General features: G+C 35.1%; 1 protein-coding gene across 5 annotated transcripts in view; it reads right to left on the reverse strand.

The window, feature by feature from the left end:
- Positions 1–16,646, reverse strand: part of ANGPT1 (angiopoietin 1) — a 289,955-nt gene that overhangs the window by 79,648 nt on the left and 193,661 nt on the right. For all 5 annotated transcript variants that reach the window (XM_064384528.1, XM_012443306.3, XM_012443305.2 and 2 more), the window contains exons 6-7: positions 11,870–11,971; positions 2,803–2,969 (exon numbers count right to left, since the gene is read on the reverse strand). In XM_064384528.1, coding sequence (XP_064240598.1) covers positions 2,803–2,969; positions 11,870–11,971 — 269 coding nt within the window. The remainder of the gene's footprint in view (positions 1–2,802; positions 2,970–11,869; positions 11,972–16,646) is intronic.

Consider the following 16,646-nt stretch of genomic DNA (forward strand, 5'->3'; position numbering starts at 1 on the left):
AACGTCTTATAGTGTGTTCATTTTAACGAATCTTTCACCAGAGTAAGCATTATGTTTTAATGAGTTCTAAGTTCCCATTTCATGCCAACGTGAATCATATACTGAATCACATGAGAAGATGACGACTGCATTATCTACTTTCTGTTAGGTTCCTACAGGAAAGAGGCCAGAACCACTAACTTCATTTCAGCAGCATGACAGAACAGAAACTACATTGAATGAGGTAGGAGTCAAACATCCTTTTTTTAAGTCTTTCTCCCTTTTGGGGCAAAATTATATATATGAAGTTCATATATATCCATCTCTATCTATCTATCTATCTATCTATCTATCTATCTATCGATCTATCTATCTATCTATCTATCTAGATATATGTATATACATGAACTTCAGCTTTCCTTCCCATAAAACCAGAGGTTTGGAATTAAATTGTTACATTTCTTCTGGTTTAATACTTTTGATTCCCAAGGTTCACAGTTCTCTCAAGAGAAAAAAATGGGAATATCAGAGTGTAGGCCTCACTCTAGCAGGGAAGACTTATTTTTTGATCATAGATCCCTATTGTGTGAGTGAGAATACAAATTCACACAGATGTCAAATAAATGAGAAATGCTCAAAAGGGCAGGGGGCCACTCTAAGAGGACGTGAGTGCTCCTTCCTCATGCAGATGCCAGAATGGCATTCACACCATACGCTCCAAAGTCCACTGCAGATGCCAACAACCCTCCTAAATCTGTGCACTCTGTCCCCCAACCCCCTCTAAGCCTCACACATATGCTCATGTATGTGTATACACACACACACACACACACACACACACACACACACACACACACAGAGTCACCTATGAAGAACTGAGAGACATATTGGAAAGAAACCAAAGCAAATTCTTCAGGAGCCTAGAAAAAGACTAGACTAATTATTTGCTAGTCCTATTGTCAAGCTGTCCGATACTAGCCAAGTTTCATATAGTTTCAAGTTTCAGGTCAAAACATTTACATAAGAGTACCCCTGACGTTTAACAGTGGTTTTTCTTGTTATAAAGCTCTCAAAATATTGACCTCCTTGGAAACATTTCTTCTTACACTCCATTGCATTTTATAAATGTCTCTTCTTTGGTTTCTTGAGCTGCCATTAAGTACACCCTTGCTTCCCCACCACCCCCTGTCATGAGACTATCAACTCTTTTAGATCTATTTCTCATTCTCTGTTGTGGTGACATCATTATTATTTGTCGAGAAAATGATTATTATGTCTCCAAGGATCCAATCCCATACGTAATCCATTAAAATGAAATGAGATGTGCCCATGAAAAGACACAGAATTCAAACTTCTAAAAAAAAGTTTGTCTTGAAAAGACAAACAGCAGAAAGAATTGAACTATGAGATAACCACTCAGGTTGAAACAAAACACACACATGAGTTGGATTGCTATGGTTGCAATTACTTGAAGCAATGTGCCAACCCTTGAATACATACAATCATATTTTCAAGGCAAAGGTAGAGAAGTCACAATATTGAGAGTTAAAAATCATTGCAACTCTAATTTACAAAGTACGAAACCGAGGCACACACAATTAAGGACCTGCTAGGCATCAAGAATTGCATTAATGAATAGTGGTATAAAAGTAACTAAAATATCCTCTGTGTTCTCAACGAATGTCAGCCAGCTTGCAGTGACCTAGTTAGTAACAAAGCTTGACTTTGACGTCTGTAAGACCAGTGCCCAGTAGAATTCCAGGAACACAGAACTAACACAATAAGTATTCATGCAATGAATCTATCACATCACATTATTTCCTTAGCCATATTTGTGTGTGTGTGCTTTTTTCCTAGTAGACAAGCTTCTCATTGAAAAAGGATAATTGGAAACATGTATCATTAAGTGTATAGTTTGTCAATTTTCACATCTGCAATGATGTGCTATGTATATTGATGCCATTATGCCTATTTATTTTTGCTTTTTAGATTATTTACCAAAAAAAGCCTCTAAATCATGCCTCATCATCTTTTATGTAAATAATTCAAAAACATAAAATTTAACCTTGTCATCTTCAAGATAATTTGAAAAATACTAATTCAAGAAAGGTCATCAAAGAAAGTAGAACTAGAAAATCTGGCCAGGCACAGTGGCTCACGCCTGTAATCCCAGCACTTTGGGAGGCTGAGGCGAGTGGATCATGAGGTCAGGAGTTCAAGACCAGACTGGCCAATATGGTGAAACCCCATCTCTACTAAAAATACAAAAATTAGCCGGGCCTGGTGGTGCATGCCTGTAGTCCCAGCTACTTGGGAGACTGAGGCATGAGAATCACTTGAACCTGGGAGGCGGAGGTTGCAGTAAGACGAGATCGTGCCGCTGCACTCTAGCCTGGGTGACAGAGCAAGACTCTATCTCAAAAAAAAAAAAAAAAAAAAAAAAAAGAGAAAAAAGAAAAGAAAATCTTTTTTAGAATGAAGAAATTATTTAAGCCAATGAATTTGAGTATACAATTCTTATAGTTTTATATATATGAATTCACTGCAACTTCATAACAACATAACAACAGTATGCTTGACTTAATTCATCATCCTCTAAATTCTGAGCCAATATCAAAGATAGTCAGCCTATGCAAACTAAAATTTAAAGCTTTGAAAAAGTCTTTACAGGCTTTTTTGTATCTTTTTGTAATAGCTCGAGACAAAAAAAGCCTGATCTTCATTTTGAAGGATGATTTTCACTTCTTTTTTAACATTTTCCCACTACAGTTATTAAGTGGCTAGGTCAAAGGAAGTCGAGCACTACACTGTAACATGACTTACCTATAGTTTTGCTTTTCATTTCCTACGTGGAATCTGTCATACTGTGCATAGGCCCAGTTCCCTTCCCAGTCCATTAACTCAACTCTTAGCATGTACTGCCTCTGATTGGTAATGGCAAAAATAAACTCATTCCCCAGCCAATATTCACCGGAGGGATTTCCAAAACCCTGGGAAAGAATATAGAGATGCAGTTGTTACTCTTATCATGTTCAGCATTTAACTCTTATAATTAATAATTGAAAATTATTTAAAAGTTTTTTTTACATTTTATACCTTTTTCTCCAATGATTGACATTCATCAAAGCTTCTGTCTAATTCTTACTTTGTACAATAAAACCTCTGTTATTCAAATCTGTGTGGATGAGACATTTTGTGTAAAATAAATCTAGTTAATAGGTTTAACTAGAAAACAATTCTCAATTCACTGTTTGCTTTTGAAAATGTTTCTAAATTACTAGTTAACAAAATATTTTGAATAGAGTTTAAATGTTTTTCAATGGGCACTATGAAGGTGATATTAGACAAGTTATTTAACAATATTATTTTTACTATTATTATTCACAAATGCAATTATGCTCCTACAATAACTTTGTATCAAGGTTGGTGAAAAAGTAATTGCAGTTTTTGCCATTACTTTCAATGGTAAAAACCGCAATTATTTTGAATTAAACTAATAAATTACTAGAACCATGACTTTTGGAGCTTTAACTTTCTTATTTTTAAATATTAATTAGCAACCCTGTAAACCCATGACTGTAATCATTTACAAAGCTGCACTGGCATTGGAATTCTGAGGCAGAACACTGATTTGTAAGAGCTTCTGAGTGAACCTAGCTGACTGCTTGTCTTCTGAATGTCAAAATGACTCTATTGTTCTCTTTGGGGGAAGTCAAGGTTGTTAAGTATTCAAAACACTTTCTTTGTGGAGAGAAAAAAAAATGATCCTAAAGAAAGCCAACTGTAAATGTTGGAGATGTTAGTGATAGGAAAATAAAGAACTTTCTGGCATTTTAGATTTGGGGTATTCACAATTGCCTCAGAAAATACCCATTGGCAATACTTGAAATTCAGTGTAATTCTTGATCTATATATTTGTTTCAATGGCCATATTGTGAGCTCCTTAGGATAGAAGCTGTGTTGTATTTGAGAATTCCCAAAAACCAGTGAAGAGCTGACATGCACTGAGCATTCCATTAGGATTCACTGAAATTCAAAAAAAGGGCAGAAAGGAAAGAAAAGAGGAAAGATGCAAGAAAGGAAGAGAGGAGAAAGGAAGGTAAGGAGGAAGAAAAACAAAATATTACAGCGTTTGCAAAAACACATGGAAAAGTAACCTTAAAGCACAATTCTTGTTGTAGACAATATAGTTGAGCCTTGGGGAAATGTTTCTTAAAGTGACCAACTGCATCACTTATGCACTACCTCCTCTGCCAACTGAGTTACTTACCCTTAATTGCAGCAGCCCCTGGGAAGAAAGAGAAGACCACTGGGATTTTCCTTGCATTTTTTTGCAGCTTAGACATGTCAAAACTCTCCCTCTAGCCAGTTGATGATTCCCTTTTCTGTGCAGTCATTGAAAAGGGATTCAACAATTATACTCAATGTGAATACAAAGGCTGGGAATGATGAAGTGTTAAGTTTTGGGTCACATATTTCCATGCTGTTGAAAGCGTTGTGTGGATAAAACTCTCCAGCTTCCCCAGGGAAACATGCAGTGATTTTGGGTGAGCTGTAGAAATGAACAAGCAATAGTGACATTCCTACAAGAGCCTCCATCCCTGTCTCCACATGCAGGCCTGTACTTCCCTTTAAATGGAAATAAATATCCCTTCCAAAAGAGTTTGCATTTTTGTCTTTCAGGAAGAAATGACTAAAAAGAAAACAGTATAATTTGCATTTAGAAACTAACATTTATTTTAATCCCCTTCCCAAAAAACTGTCCAAGCACATTCTATTATAAGAGCAAAATGTTTGGGTATAATGAATCAAAATGGCTGCAGATTAGGGAGGAAACCTTCTAATAGCCAAGTGCAGTGATCCAGAAACAACTGTTTCATCATTAAGATGAAAAATACATGAAAGAAGGGGAATTGGGTTCCCACATTAGTAAACTGTCTTTTGGATAGTTTATCAGGGATGACCATAGATCTGATATGTGGCACAAAGGCTTGGCTTGGATGAAATAACCTCTACCCCTTATCTCCAGCTCCAGATTAAAGCCTTGATCTGCCACATATTTGCTGTAGAACTATCAACTTTGTTTCCGAGCCTCAGTTTCTTTGTCTGCAAAACAGCGATTACAGATGTTATATGTAAAATTTCAATGCCACAAAAGAAATAGCACTTGAATATAAATTTTCTCAACAAGGCAATTTACTTCTATAAAAGGTTGCATCTCATAGATAGAGCAATGGTGAGTGCCACCTGAACAGGGGAGGGGAAGAGGTTCTTATCCCTGATGCAGCCCCTACTGCTGTGTTGTTCCCCTATTGGCTAGGATTAGACCACACAGTCTAAGTCAATTCTGACTGGCTATTTTAAAGAGAGCAGGTGTATGAGCCAGAGTGGTTTGAGCCAGTGGGCGAATGGTTTGGTGGGAAAAATGGTTATGGAACAGGTAACTAAAGGTGACTCAGGTCAGGGCAAGTGACCAGGGGTGACTCAGTTCAAAGCAAGTGACCAGGATGAGTCAGGACAGAGCAGGTGGCCAGGATGAGTCAGGATGGAGCAGGGGACCAGGGGAACAGATGTGAACTACTGATTAGAACTGGTGGAAAAGGTTGTTTACTGAAACTACAAGGAAGTTAAACTTTAAAATGGAGGACAAAGAGCTGAATATACTGATCCTTTGAAGAGAAATTTAGAACTCATCGTATCCAACACAGACATCATTTTCATATACAAGGTTTTCAGAAAAAAAATTAAACAATATGCTTGAAGCATTTAACTAAGCACTGATGCACAGAAAAAACTTAAAAATCTAGCTGTTGTTATAGTTAAAATATATGTCACAATACATAGTAATTTTCTGGTTAGTTGCTTCTCTTCCATGAGACTGTGAGCCATATGTGGGGAAGCAAGGTCCTTTCTACTTTGTATAAGAAAAGGAAAAAGAGCGAAACTCGGTCTCAAAAAAAAAAAAAAAAAAAAAAAGAAAAGGAAAAAGAACAATCTAGGTCTTGTCTTGGCCTAAAAATTAATAAAGGGATATTGAAATAATTATTTAAAAGGCTCTCAGAGGACTAAGGTATTATAATAAATTGAGAGTTGGTTTATACAAATGAGTATTATCATTTTAATCCAAAAAGTTAATTGTTAAATATGACATTACAACCAACTGATTGCAACTGGGACTAAACTATAGTACTAATGAAAGCACAGACTACTTTCTTATTCTTACCTCTGCTTCCAAGTACTAAAGCATGTTTCTTTCATACTCAGTGCTCCCTTAGTTCTGTTTCTCTCAATCCCTCTCTTTCCATATCTCAAGAGTTTTTGGAGGTACAAGAGGTAATTTTCATGCTCTTACACCATGCTAATAAGTTAATAGTTGTGACAACTGCTTTCAACCAGGAATGCATATCAGAAACAACTCGGGGTCTTTTAAAAAATATAGATGATTAGGTCCCCCATGAAGATTCTGATTCAGTATGTCTGGTGCCGGCTCAGAGAGCTATACATTTAAAAGGTTGCACGTGTAAGTCTGCTATGAACCAAAGGTAGAGATCCACATAAATATGATGTGGAATAGATATTCCAAGTACAAACTTAAAAGAATAATCAAATCAAATCATGTGAGTGGTACACAGGGAAAATGCAGGAGTAAAATCCCATCTTCATACTGAGGTCCATATGGGGAGGCAAGTTTTGATTACGTGTGTGTGACTGTCCTTCAAAAATGCATATTCATGCCTAAAAGACAGAGTCAGCCAATGCATATGCTCCGAAATAGGTTTACATATTATGGCACATAACAGTTTGCCACAGGTCCTTATTTTACCCCAAATAGCCTGTAACTTCTATGAAAATAAAAACGAAAGTATGTACAAAATTTGTGCTGACATTGAAAAAGTAACAATGAATGAATAAACAATTACAATACAATTTCCTCTTTTTCATGCATAAAATCTAAGTATACTATGTCATGTACTTTTGTAAAAACAATGTTTAATGATGTCGATCACAATCAACTCAAAGATTTTTGTTCACTGATTCACCTACATTGTTAATTGATTTTATTCCCTCTCTAGTTTTCTAATAAGAGGATAAAAAAGACACTGAAATTTAATCTGAACTAATGCTGACTTAAAATCGGCCTTAAAAGGCACATTTTACTAAAAAAATACATGCAGAGGAAAAACCAACCTTTATTAGTTGTTGCCAAAACCTGCAGAAATGTTCAATTTTGGTTTGTGCTTTTCCAAGTTAACAAAATAATTGTCGCTGGTACTTTATTTGTTTTGTCTGATAATGCTCACAGGAAGTGCTGACTTTTTATAGATGAAGCAAAATTGAAACCAGACATAGTCCATGTATTCCATGGGTTTCATCTTTTTTCATACAAATTATTTTGTGTTAAAAAAAGTAAGACATAGCTGTGGCTTTCCAAAGGCACTTTTGTATGCAGTTAAATCGTACATCTCTTCTAACTGCTGAGACACTCAACCCAAGAAAGACTGAAACAATGTTTTATTTTAAAATTTTTAATTTCTTATGCATTTTTCTCTTTTTAATGTGAAGATGTCAAAATATTAATGAAAATGTACCCTCAACTTCTTTCCAGAAACAAAGAACTCCCAGAAGTTATGATACTCAGACTAAAATTTTTGAATGGATAGGAAGCTCTGTTTATGGGGGTAATTGTTCTCAAACTAAAGCAAGTTTGTCTCCAGGCCATTAGTCATTGCCTACTACAGTATTAAGTTAGGCCATTTAGGGTACTATTTGGAACTCCTAGCTTCATTGAGCTTTATATGCAAAAGTACTGATGATAAGTGTTATTGCTGGAGGCCACTAAATGGTATCCTTATGACTTGAAGGAGTTAATGTCTTCCCTAAGTGCCTCATTAAAAAGCCCACTCTAGACTTTTCCTTTCAGGCAAACATCTTTACAAATCCATAAACCAGATTTTGCTGAATCTCCTCTTGAGGAAGGTTAAGTGAAAGCTAAGCTTAGGCAAGAGACTTGCAGGCTTAAAGCCAATGTCAAGAATCCAAAAATTGGTAAACCTTTCATATTGACAGAGGTTTAAAAATAATAATAATATGGCCGGGCGCGGTGGCTTACGCCTGTAATCCCAGCACTTTGGGAGGCCGAGGCGGGTGGATCACGAGGTCAAGAGATCAAGACCATCCTGGTCAACATGGTGAAACCCCGTCTCTACTAAAATACAAAAAATTAGCTGGGCATGGTGGCGCGTGCCTGTAATCCCAGCTACTCGGGGGGCTGAGGCAGGAGAATTCCTGAACCCAGGAGGCGGAGGTTGCGGTGAGCCGAGATCGCGCCATTGCACTCTAGCCTGGGTAACAAGAGCGAAACTCCGTCTCAAAAATAAATACATAAATAAATAAAAAATAATAATACTAATATGTAATATATATTTGTAATTACAAGTGTTGATAACTTTAACACATTGTTTTGGAAATCTTATGAAGTAAGAAGAAGCCCATACATATCAATCAGAATGAAGGGAAAGAGAGGAAAGGCAGAAAGGAAAGAGAAATAAAACTTTATTTCTGCATTCATTGCCCAAGGAAGAAATGTAGCATCCTAATGTATATAATAGTAGATTGGTAAAGATTGTAGAGAGTTGGGGCATGCCAAGTTCTTGTTCTCCCAAAGGATGTACACCCTTAGCTGAAGAAGTGAGCAGGCAGTTCTTTGGATGCTGGAAATAGAAGTAGGTGTGACTGATAAGAACTGGCATAAGGAGTCTATATCCATTCCTGATGGAGTCATGTTATTTTGTCTTTAGGTGAAAGAAAAACTCTAGGGAAAGAACCAAAACACTTTCTACCATGTGTTTTAATCATGTTGTAACATATGATGAATATTTTCAATTAAAAAAAAATCTGCAGCCTCGTTTTTAGCCAGAATGTTTAAAAAATTTGTAGCTTATCTCATTTTTTGATCGTGTGAAATTGATACTCACCTGATAAATGTTTCAAGTTTGAATAAAGCATGATAGTCTTTCTTATTTTAAAAGGGGGGAAGGTTAAACTCCATAAAACACGATGATTAAAGAATCTCAGTCTTGTTCCAATAATAAAAAAAGAATTGCTTAGAAATGGATATATTTGGTAAATACTTACAAGACATGAATTGATTCCATACTTAACAAGTCAGTATCTCTTACTTAACATGCCTAGCTTGCCAAGGCAGCAGATGTTTACAGTTAAGAATTCACCATTTTGGAAAGTCACCATTTTGGAAAGTCACCATGATGACAACTTTATATTTACTTTTCTGTTATCATTAATTTTAATAATAATGCATTTCACATTAGCCTGAGTCTATCTATAGTCTAATTTTCAGATGACTTCTTCACCTCACATTTTAGTGGTGAAAATAATAATAAGTTAAGATAGTTTGCACAACAGTATTTTTGGCATAGTTAAGTGAAATTTTTGCTGTTTTTGATGTTTTCATCTTTGATAATAAAAATAACTACTGTTCACTGAAAATTCAGTGTGCCTAAGTGCTTTACTTACATTATTTCTAATCTTCAAAACATCCCTGTGAGGCAGGTGAGATAGTATCATTGTCCTATTTTAATGAACGAGAAAGCTAAGATGAGGGTTAAGTGATTTGCTAAAAATCACTCCTCTTGTAAATGGCAGAGTGAAGACTAAAACTGTTAATATGAACATAATTCAGTCTTTTTTTTTCCAATGTAGATAATCTTTTATCCCTCATATAGTTTTAAAATCACCTAGGCAGAAGAGGCCTTCAAATCTAACCTAACATTCCAATTCTACATGCCAATCCCGAAAGATGATGATGTACCTTCAATTTCCACTGAAGACAGGGAGGGCGTACCACTTAATAGGCAGTCCATTTGGTGTTGGGATTAACCATTGGAGAGTTTTCTTCATACTTGGTTACATTTTGCCTTGGTGGAATACTCCTCCATTCATTATTGCACTCCCCTCTCAGGCAGTGTTCAAATGCACATTCTAATTCAGTAAATCTGGGCCAGAGCTCGAGATTCGTATTTCTAATAAGTTCCCAGAGGTTGCAAATACTGCTGGTCCCTGGACCACATTTTAAGAAGTGGACTCTAGTAACCTAACTCTGTCCAGTTAACTCAAATAGCTATCAGGTTTATGCCTAATTGTTTTCTTCTCCAGGTGTTCACCTGTTCCAGATGTAATTTCCAAATTCCTCCCCTCGTGTTTGTAACTCCTAGGATAACTTCACTTGTTTGAAAACCCCTAGAATTGAAACTATATTTTTGATGTGACTAGATCATGGCAGATACCAGTGAGTTCTGCATTTTTTTGTGACCCCCCCCAAACTACTAGTAATGTAAACTGAGTACATTAATCTTTGTTAATACAAAATGAGCTTAGAGCCAAACAAATCTCTTTCAAATACTAGGTCCTTAAGGCAATTTGTCACCCTTACCCTGTTTTGTCACAGTTGATTTAGGTATTTTTTATGTAGGTGAAATATTTTATAATCATCTCTGTGGAATTATATCTTGCTGGCTTCAGCCTACCTTTCCATCTTGAGTTTATGGTAAAACAAAGACATGAGGAATCCAACTTTGTGTAAATCCAAACTTTTTAAACGTGCTTTCAGACTGTTCAACCAAGCATCTGATAAAAATGTAGATGCAGTGACACCCCTAGAAACCTCCTTTCATTCATTAAAGCCCATTGTTTACTGTCATTGGACCAACTATGAGCCTATTAATGGGTGAACTCTGATGCAAATCAACCATAGTTTTTACAATTGTCTACAAGAATATCAAGACAGAACCTAGGTTTGTATGGCATTTCTACCACCTTTCCCTCTACTTGGTGAGAGAAAATTTGTCAAAAAGTCAAGATAGGAATTATCTTGAAGTTTTAGATGCAAAAGAATGAGAATCCATAAATACAGATTCTCCTGCATTACTACACCTTTACATTCTGTCAGCAGATTTTAATAGTTAATTTCGTAGGCACTGACTATGTGATTACTGGATTTTGGATTATTTCAATCCTTGCTCATCTCTGTTTCCTTTTAAAACTGGCATCGTGTTAGCTAATAGGGCTGTATTAAAAATTAGATAAGAAATTACATATAGGGCTGATATATTTGGCACTAAAAAAGAGCTGTGATGATGATGATGATGATAATGATGATGATGATGATATCTGTCTGCTGTTATTTTGCAGACCCCAGTGAGTGAGCCATGGCTCATAGTTCATACCTTTATGTACTCCTCATGCCTTAAATCTGGACTTCCCTTGTGACCAACCATAACCAACAGAATGCAATGGAAGTAACACTGTTTCATTTCTGGATCTAATAAAACTAAAAAAGGCTGAAAGCTTCTGCTTTGTCTTTGGAGGATGACAAGTGCTACATAAGAAGTCTGACAACCTTGGGTCACTTTACTGAAAGAAGCTTAGCCTAGCGACATGGAAAGGTCACACGGAGGAGCTTCTAGTCAACAGCCAGCAACAATTAGCCAGCCATGTGGGCGAGGCCATTGCTATTACCCATCCTGTTCTATAACCTGCAACCCTGCCCAACTCCCTTTGTCGGGCTCACATGTCCAGCGAAGGTCTGAGTGCTAGCTTCCCCCACTCTCAACTAGGAACAAATCCAGACAATACACAACAGTTCACCAAATAATTTCACTGATACATTTTTCTTTCTGATGCACACATGGAAATCATTTACTGGAAATGATTTATGAGTGTTTTGTGTCTAATGAAAGTAATGTCACTAATGTATCATTTTATTTCAAAAATAACTCAAAACCACCTAAAATTACAAAGATTTGTCATATAGTATGGAGAAGATAACTTCAAGATAAAACACCAAAAAGCACCGTAAATTCTTCTGTCTTACCATTTTATAGTCTCTCCAGCCTCTTTGGAAATCTATACTTCCATCTTCACGATGTTGTATTACAGTCCAGCCTCCCCCATTGACATCCATATTGCAAAATACCTGACAAATGGAAACCAAAGTCAAGTAAAAATTACCTCTACCTTAAAAAACATATGTCCTACATGTTTCAAAATAGAAATAAGGTGAGCAGGTCTATAGATTTTAAAAAAACCTGAAATTACTATATTGAACAATGTTAATTTAGATATCTTATTGGTTATTTCTTCTTATGATTCATATTTGAGTTTTTTTCTGATTAAATTCCATCAATGATGAATAAATTATTTGCACAAATTTTTATTAGTCAGCTAAAAATTAATAGTCTTTGTCTTAGACTATAAGAGATTTTAAAAAATCTTTGTTTTAAATGGAAATAAGTGTTTGCTATGTTCAAAGTTTTGGAAATGCTACTAAATTTCCCAAGTTATAGACCATTTGATTGCCAAAACACAAGACTTAGAATTTCAAAATTTTAAATTGATTGAAATGAGAATACAATAAGGAGAAAAAAATTGTTAAAATATCACGTTTTAACTGTTACATATATTCATTGCATATCAATTCTTATATATGTACATGTTATAGTAGTTATCCTTGATTATTCAGTATTACATTAGAGACAATATTTGTGGCATAGCATATGGAGAATATATTATTTGCTTGTATTTTAGTCATGAACAATAACAGGAGAGCACTACATACTGTATCTCTTCTGACTGTGACAAGCATTTCTTTCCCTTGTGGAAAATTTATACAAATCTTACAAAGACTTATCTCATCTTAATTATTCAAAATACAATGGTATTTATTTAGAAATTGACTCATTTCCCCCAGAGTCTTCCCAAGAAGACAGACATATCTGTAAGGGAATTATCTTCAGAGAGCAATCACTGTAATTGATGTAGCATGAATGTGGCAGCTTGATTATTCAACAGGGACTATGGGGAACACTATTCCCTCAACAACTGAATACTAAAGGATGTTGAAGGCTGACTAAAGGTGGGATATGATGCTGCAGCAGCAAGCAAGCTATGTGGACACAGAGCTAAGCTTTGATTAGAGGAAAAACCTCAAGTGTTTCCCCTGAGGCACCAGTGCATTTAGAACACAAGTAACAAAGAGGGTATAAAAACAGTGGCAAGAAATGTCACTCAAAGGACAAATTGTCCATGTACTTCCTCAGAGTGAAAGGGTATAAGATATACATGCCTATTTGTAAGCATATGATATAGAACAACTGTCCTCTCAAGGGCTCTCCCCCTACTTTGACAACAGCCAAATTCCTAGGGCTAATGAAGACATACGTATGTCTTCATTAGCCCTAGGAATTGACTCACCTCTAAGACTGTGCATTTTAAATTTTGATTCCTTTCCCAATGCTCCCCACCGCCACTAATTCTTTAACTCTTCTGTACCTGCTTTTGGTCCTCAACATAACCTCTAGTTAGTCTTTCATCTTCCTTAATTAATTCATTTATTCACTTATTTTTTTTTACTTAATGAGCATTCTTGGGAATCAGTTTTCAATTACAACTGGGGGTATTATTATAAATAAAATATGGGTCAGGTACTCAAAACATCTCAAAGTTTCAATAGTGACTGATTTCACAGGATTAAGGAGACTGAATTCACAATTTTCAGCTCTAATACCTGAAGAATCACGGAGACAATAATCTAAATGAGAAATTCAAGAAAGAGAACATGAGCAAAGAAAATGATCATACTTTTTGACACCTTAGCCTTTGAGGTAGCAAAGATGTCCAAAGAAAAAAGTTTATTTGGCAGTTCAAGATGGTCTAGACTAAGGATAAAAATATGGATAAGAGCATAAGGAAGTAAGAAAGGAATTGCTATTAACAATGACATGCTTGTTAAGGACCATATAATATCAATACCTTACATGAATTTTCTAACTTATTCTCACCATACCCCTATGTAGGAAGTAGGTATGATTATCATCTCCATTTTACAGATTGAAAAATACTGAGGTTTAGAGTAGTTCAGTAACTTACCAGTGATTATACCCAACAATAAACTCTGGATCTGGGATTTAAAGTTGATTTGAACTGAATTCATAATTGAACTCTATGTATACCTAATTCAAAATTATTGGGAATGATCTGCTTAAAAGCATTTGTTGATAGCATGAAAACAAATGCAATTACTTAAATAAGTAAAGAAAAAGGCGGAAACAGATGTGTGTGGCAGGGAGTGAGAAGGGCCAAAGAATGGGCTTTGGTGAACACCTGAGAAAGACAGAATACATCAGGAACCTTTAGGTAGGCAGGAATTTCTTTTGATTTACTGCTGTCCCCAGTACCTTGAGGTGTGCCTAGCCTACAGCAGGTACTAAATGAATATTTGTTAAATAAATAGAGATGCAATAGGAGAGATAAAATAAGAAAACGTGATTAATGGAATGCAAAGAAAGGGATGGATTTAGAGTTGGGGAGGTGATAATTAAATGTCTCAAAGAAGTAAACATAAAAAAAAACTGATTAAGAAAATATACACTTCAATTTGAATGAAGGAGCCTTTAGTGACCTTGGTGAGAGAGAATGCAGGATTGGGAATAAAATCAGATGACATAGTTTCAAGAGGGCATAGGTGGTGACTCAAGAGAAGTGGTCAAAGTGGAGCTTTACTGGTAAAATTTAAATCAAAAAAAAAAAAAAAAGGAAAGTGAAAATATCAAGGAAATATTTTGCTAGAAGCAGCTAATGTCACTAGTTTCTCAATTGAATGTCATCATGCCCTGACTTGTTAATCCAGAATGAATGTTTTTATCCATTTCTTTTTATTTTTTAATGGACACTGATTGCCTAAAGTTTGCCAAGTTGTGTTTGCAAAGCTGTAAAGTCCACTTATGTACCTGGGGAAAAGAATCACTACATTTATAAATGTAGAGTGCATAGAGGAAACTATACTGTACAGTTTTTAAATTAATGTTACCTACATTATTAAAACTCTATGCACTTAGTTTTTAAATCACCCACAATTTTTTGAAAAAGACAACTTTCCTTCTAAACAGAGGCATCCAGTGACTTGTAAATGTTCAGATGTGCTGAGACTGCTTCCTAAATAAAGACCTAGAGAAAAAACCACTGGGAAATAGAAATTACCCAGGCAGATGACAGAGCTGGAAGCTGAGGGGCAGAAAGGCTAAGGGGTTAGACATATGCTTCCCAATTCTTATGAAGACTTAATAACATCAATGATAACAGCTTCTCTTTGTGCTATCTAGGCACAATGGAGCTGAATGACACCTTGGTTAACAGCACAGACTTGAACACTACATTGCCTGGATTTAAAACCCACCTCTGCTCTCTCTATCTACCACTTAGATATTTTCTAAGAATTTGATGAGTTAATGCATATAGAATTTTTAGAATAGTGTTTGGCATTTAATAGGCATCATCACTACTCCTGTCTCTTACATGTATTACTGATGACATGATACATGTTTATGTTATGCATTATACACTGTCTGTATATAATGTAATATTTAATATATATAATATTTAAATTTAATATACTATAGTTATATTATATGGTTATATATAACATTGCATACAAATTTTATAATTTAAGATAATCTAAATATACAAAATAATCTAAAATATACAAAACCAAAACATGTATAAGTTCAATAAATTGTCCTTATAATTATGATTTCTAGGCTCTAATTATTATAATAATATTGGCATCACTAATCATTGAGAATGCTACCTTTCTATATGTATTATGTATATACATGTATACACACACATATACGTATATGTATATTTAAGAAGTTGGACCTACTCTAGCAAAGACAAAACAAAAGCCTATTATTTTTAGTCAGAAAAAAAAAAGCCTATGCTTAACAGATGAAGGAAATTCAAAAAAAATAGATGGTAGGTTTTAGAAAGATTTGAGACATGAAAGGCCTGAAAGTTCATTTGCCAGTAGTGTGTGGTCTGTGCTATCTGGCAGTGTCCTTCCTGTGGACAAGGCCCTGCTAAATTAACTATGCCTATTGCATTTATCAATCATATGACTTGGGCTTAACTCTATCCAAGAAAAGATTGAACTGGCTCCTATCCCAGGCAAGGTCAAAGCTTTCAAGCATTAAACACCTTTAACATAATACAGAGGCTTAAACCCAAACAAAAAGGGAAATTTGATTCACATAGCTTTTATGCTTTTATGTTGCATAGAAGTTGGAATGATTAGACTTGTGAGTGTTAATTATTTTTCCATAACCATAAATGAAAAGGGCTTAACCCATTTGTTATAATACTTTTCCAAGAATTAGGGGAATTATGAATTCAGAATCAAATTTTTAATATTTTACAATAAGTAATGATTAAATGGTTTGTTTTTTGAATGAAACTAGGCACTTGGTTTTGGAAACATAAAATGAAAGGAAAAGTCCTGTTTCTACTACTAGTATACATTGAAGGGAATTCAGAAAGGAAAATAAACACAAGCCATTAATAATATAAAAGCAGAAAGTAAATATGGAAACCACCTAATCTAATTTTCTATCTGCTTGAATAATTCATTTTAGGAAACCATCTTTGGCTTCCACATTTGAAAAGATAACATTTCTCTAATTTTCACAGACTTTTTTTTTTTTTTGGCATGGAACAACATCAGTTGGAACAATTAATGGTATTATAATCCTGTTTTACTTGCAACTCTCACACTGACTATAACATGAATAGTTTCTGTTAATAATTTTGTCCCTTTT

The sequence above is a fragment of the Aotus nancymaae genome, unplaced genomic scaffold (genome assembly GCF_030222135.1).
Source record: "Aotus nancymaae isolate 86718 unplaced genomic scaffold, 86718_ANA_hifiasm-v0.15.2.pri h1tg000036l, whole genome shotgun sequence".
Taxonomy (NCBI): Eukaryota; Metazoa; Chordata; class Mammalia; order Primates; family Aotidae; genus Aotus; species Aotus nancymaae.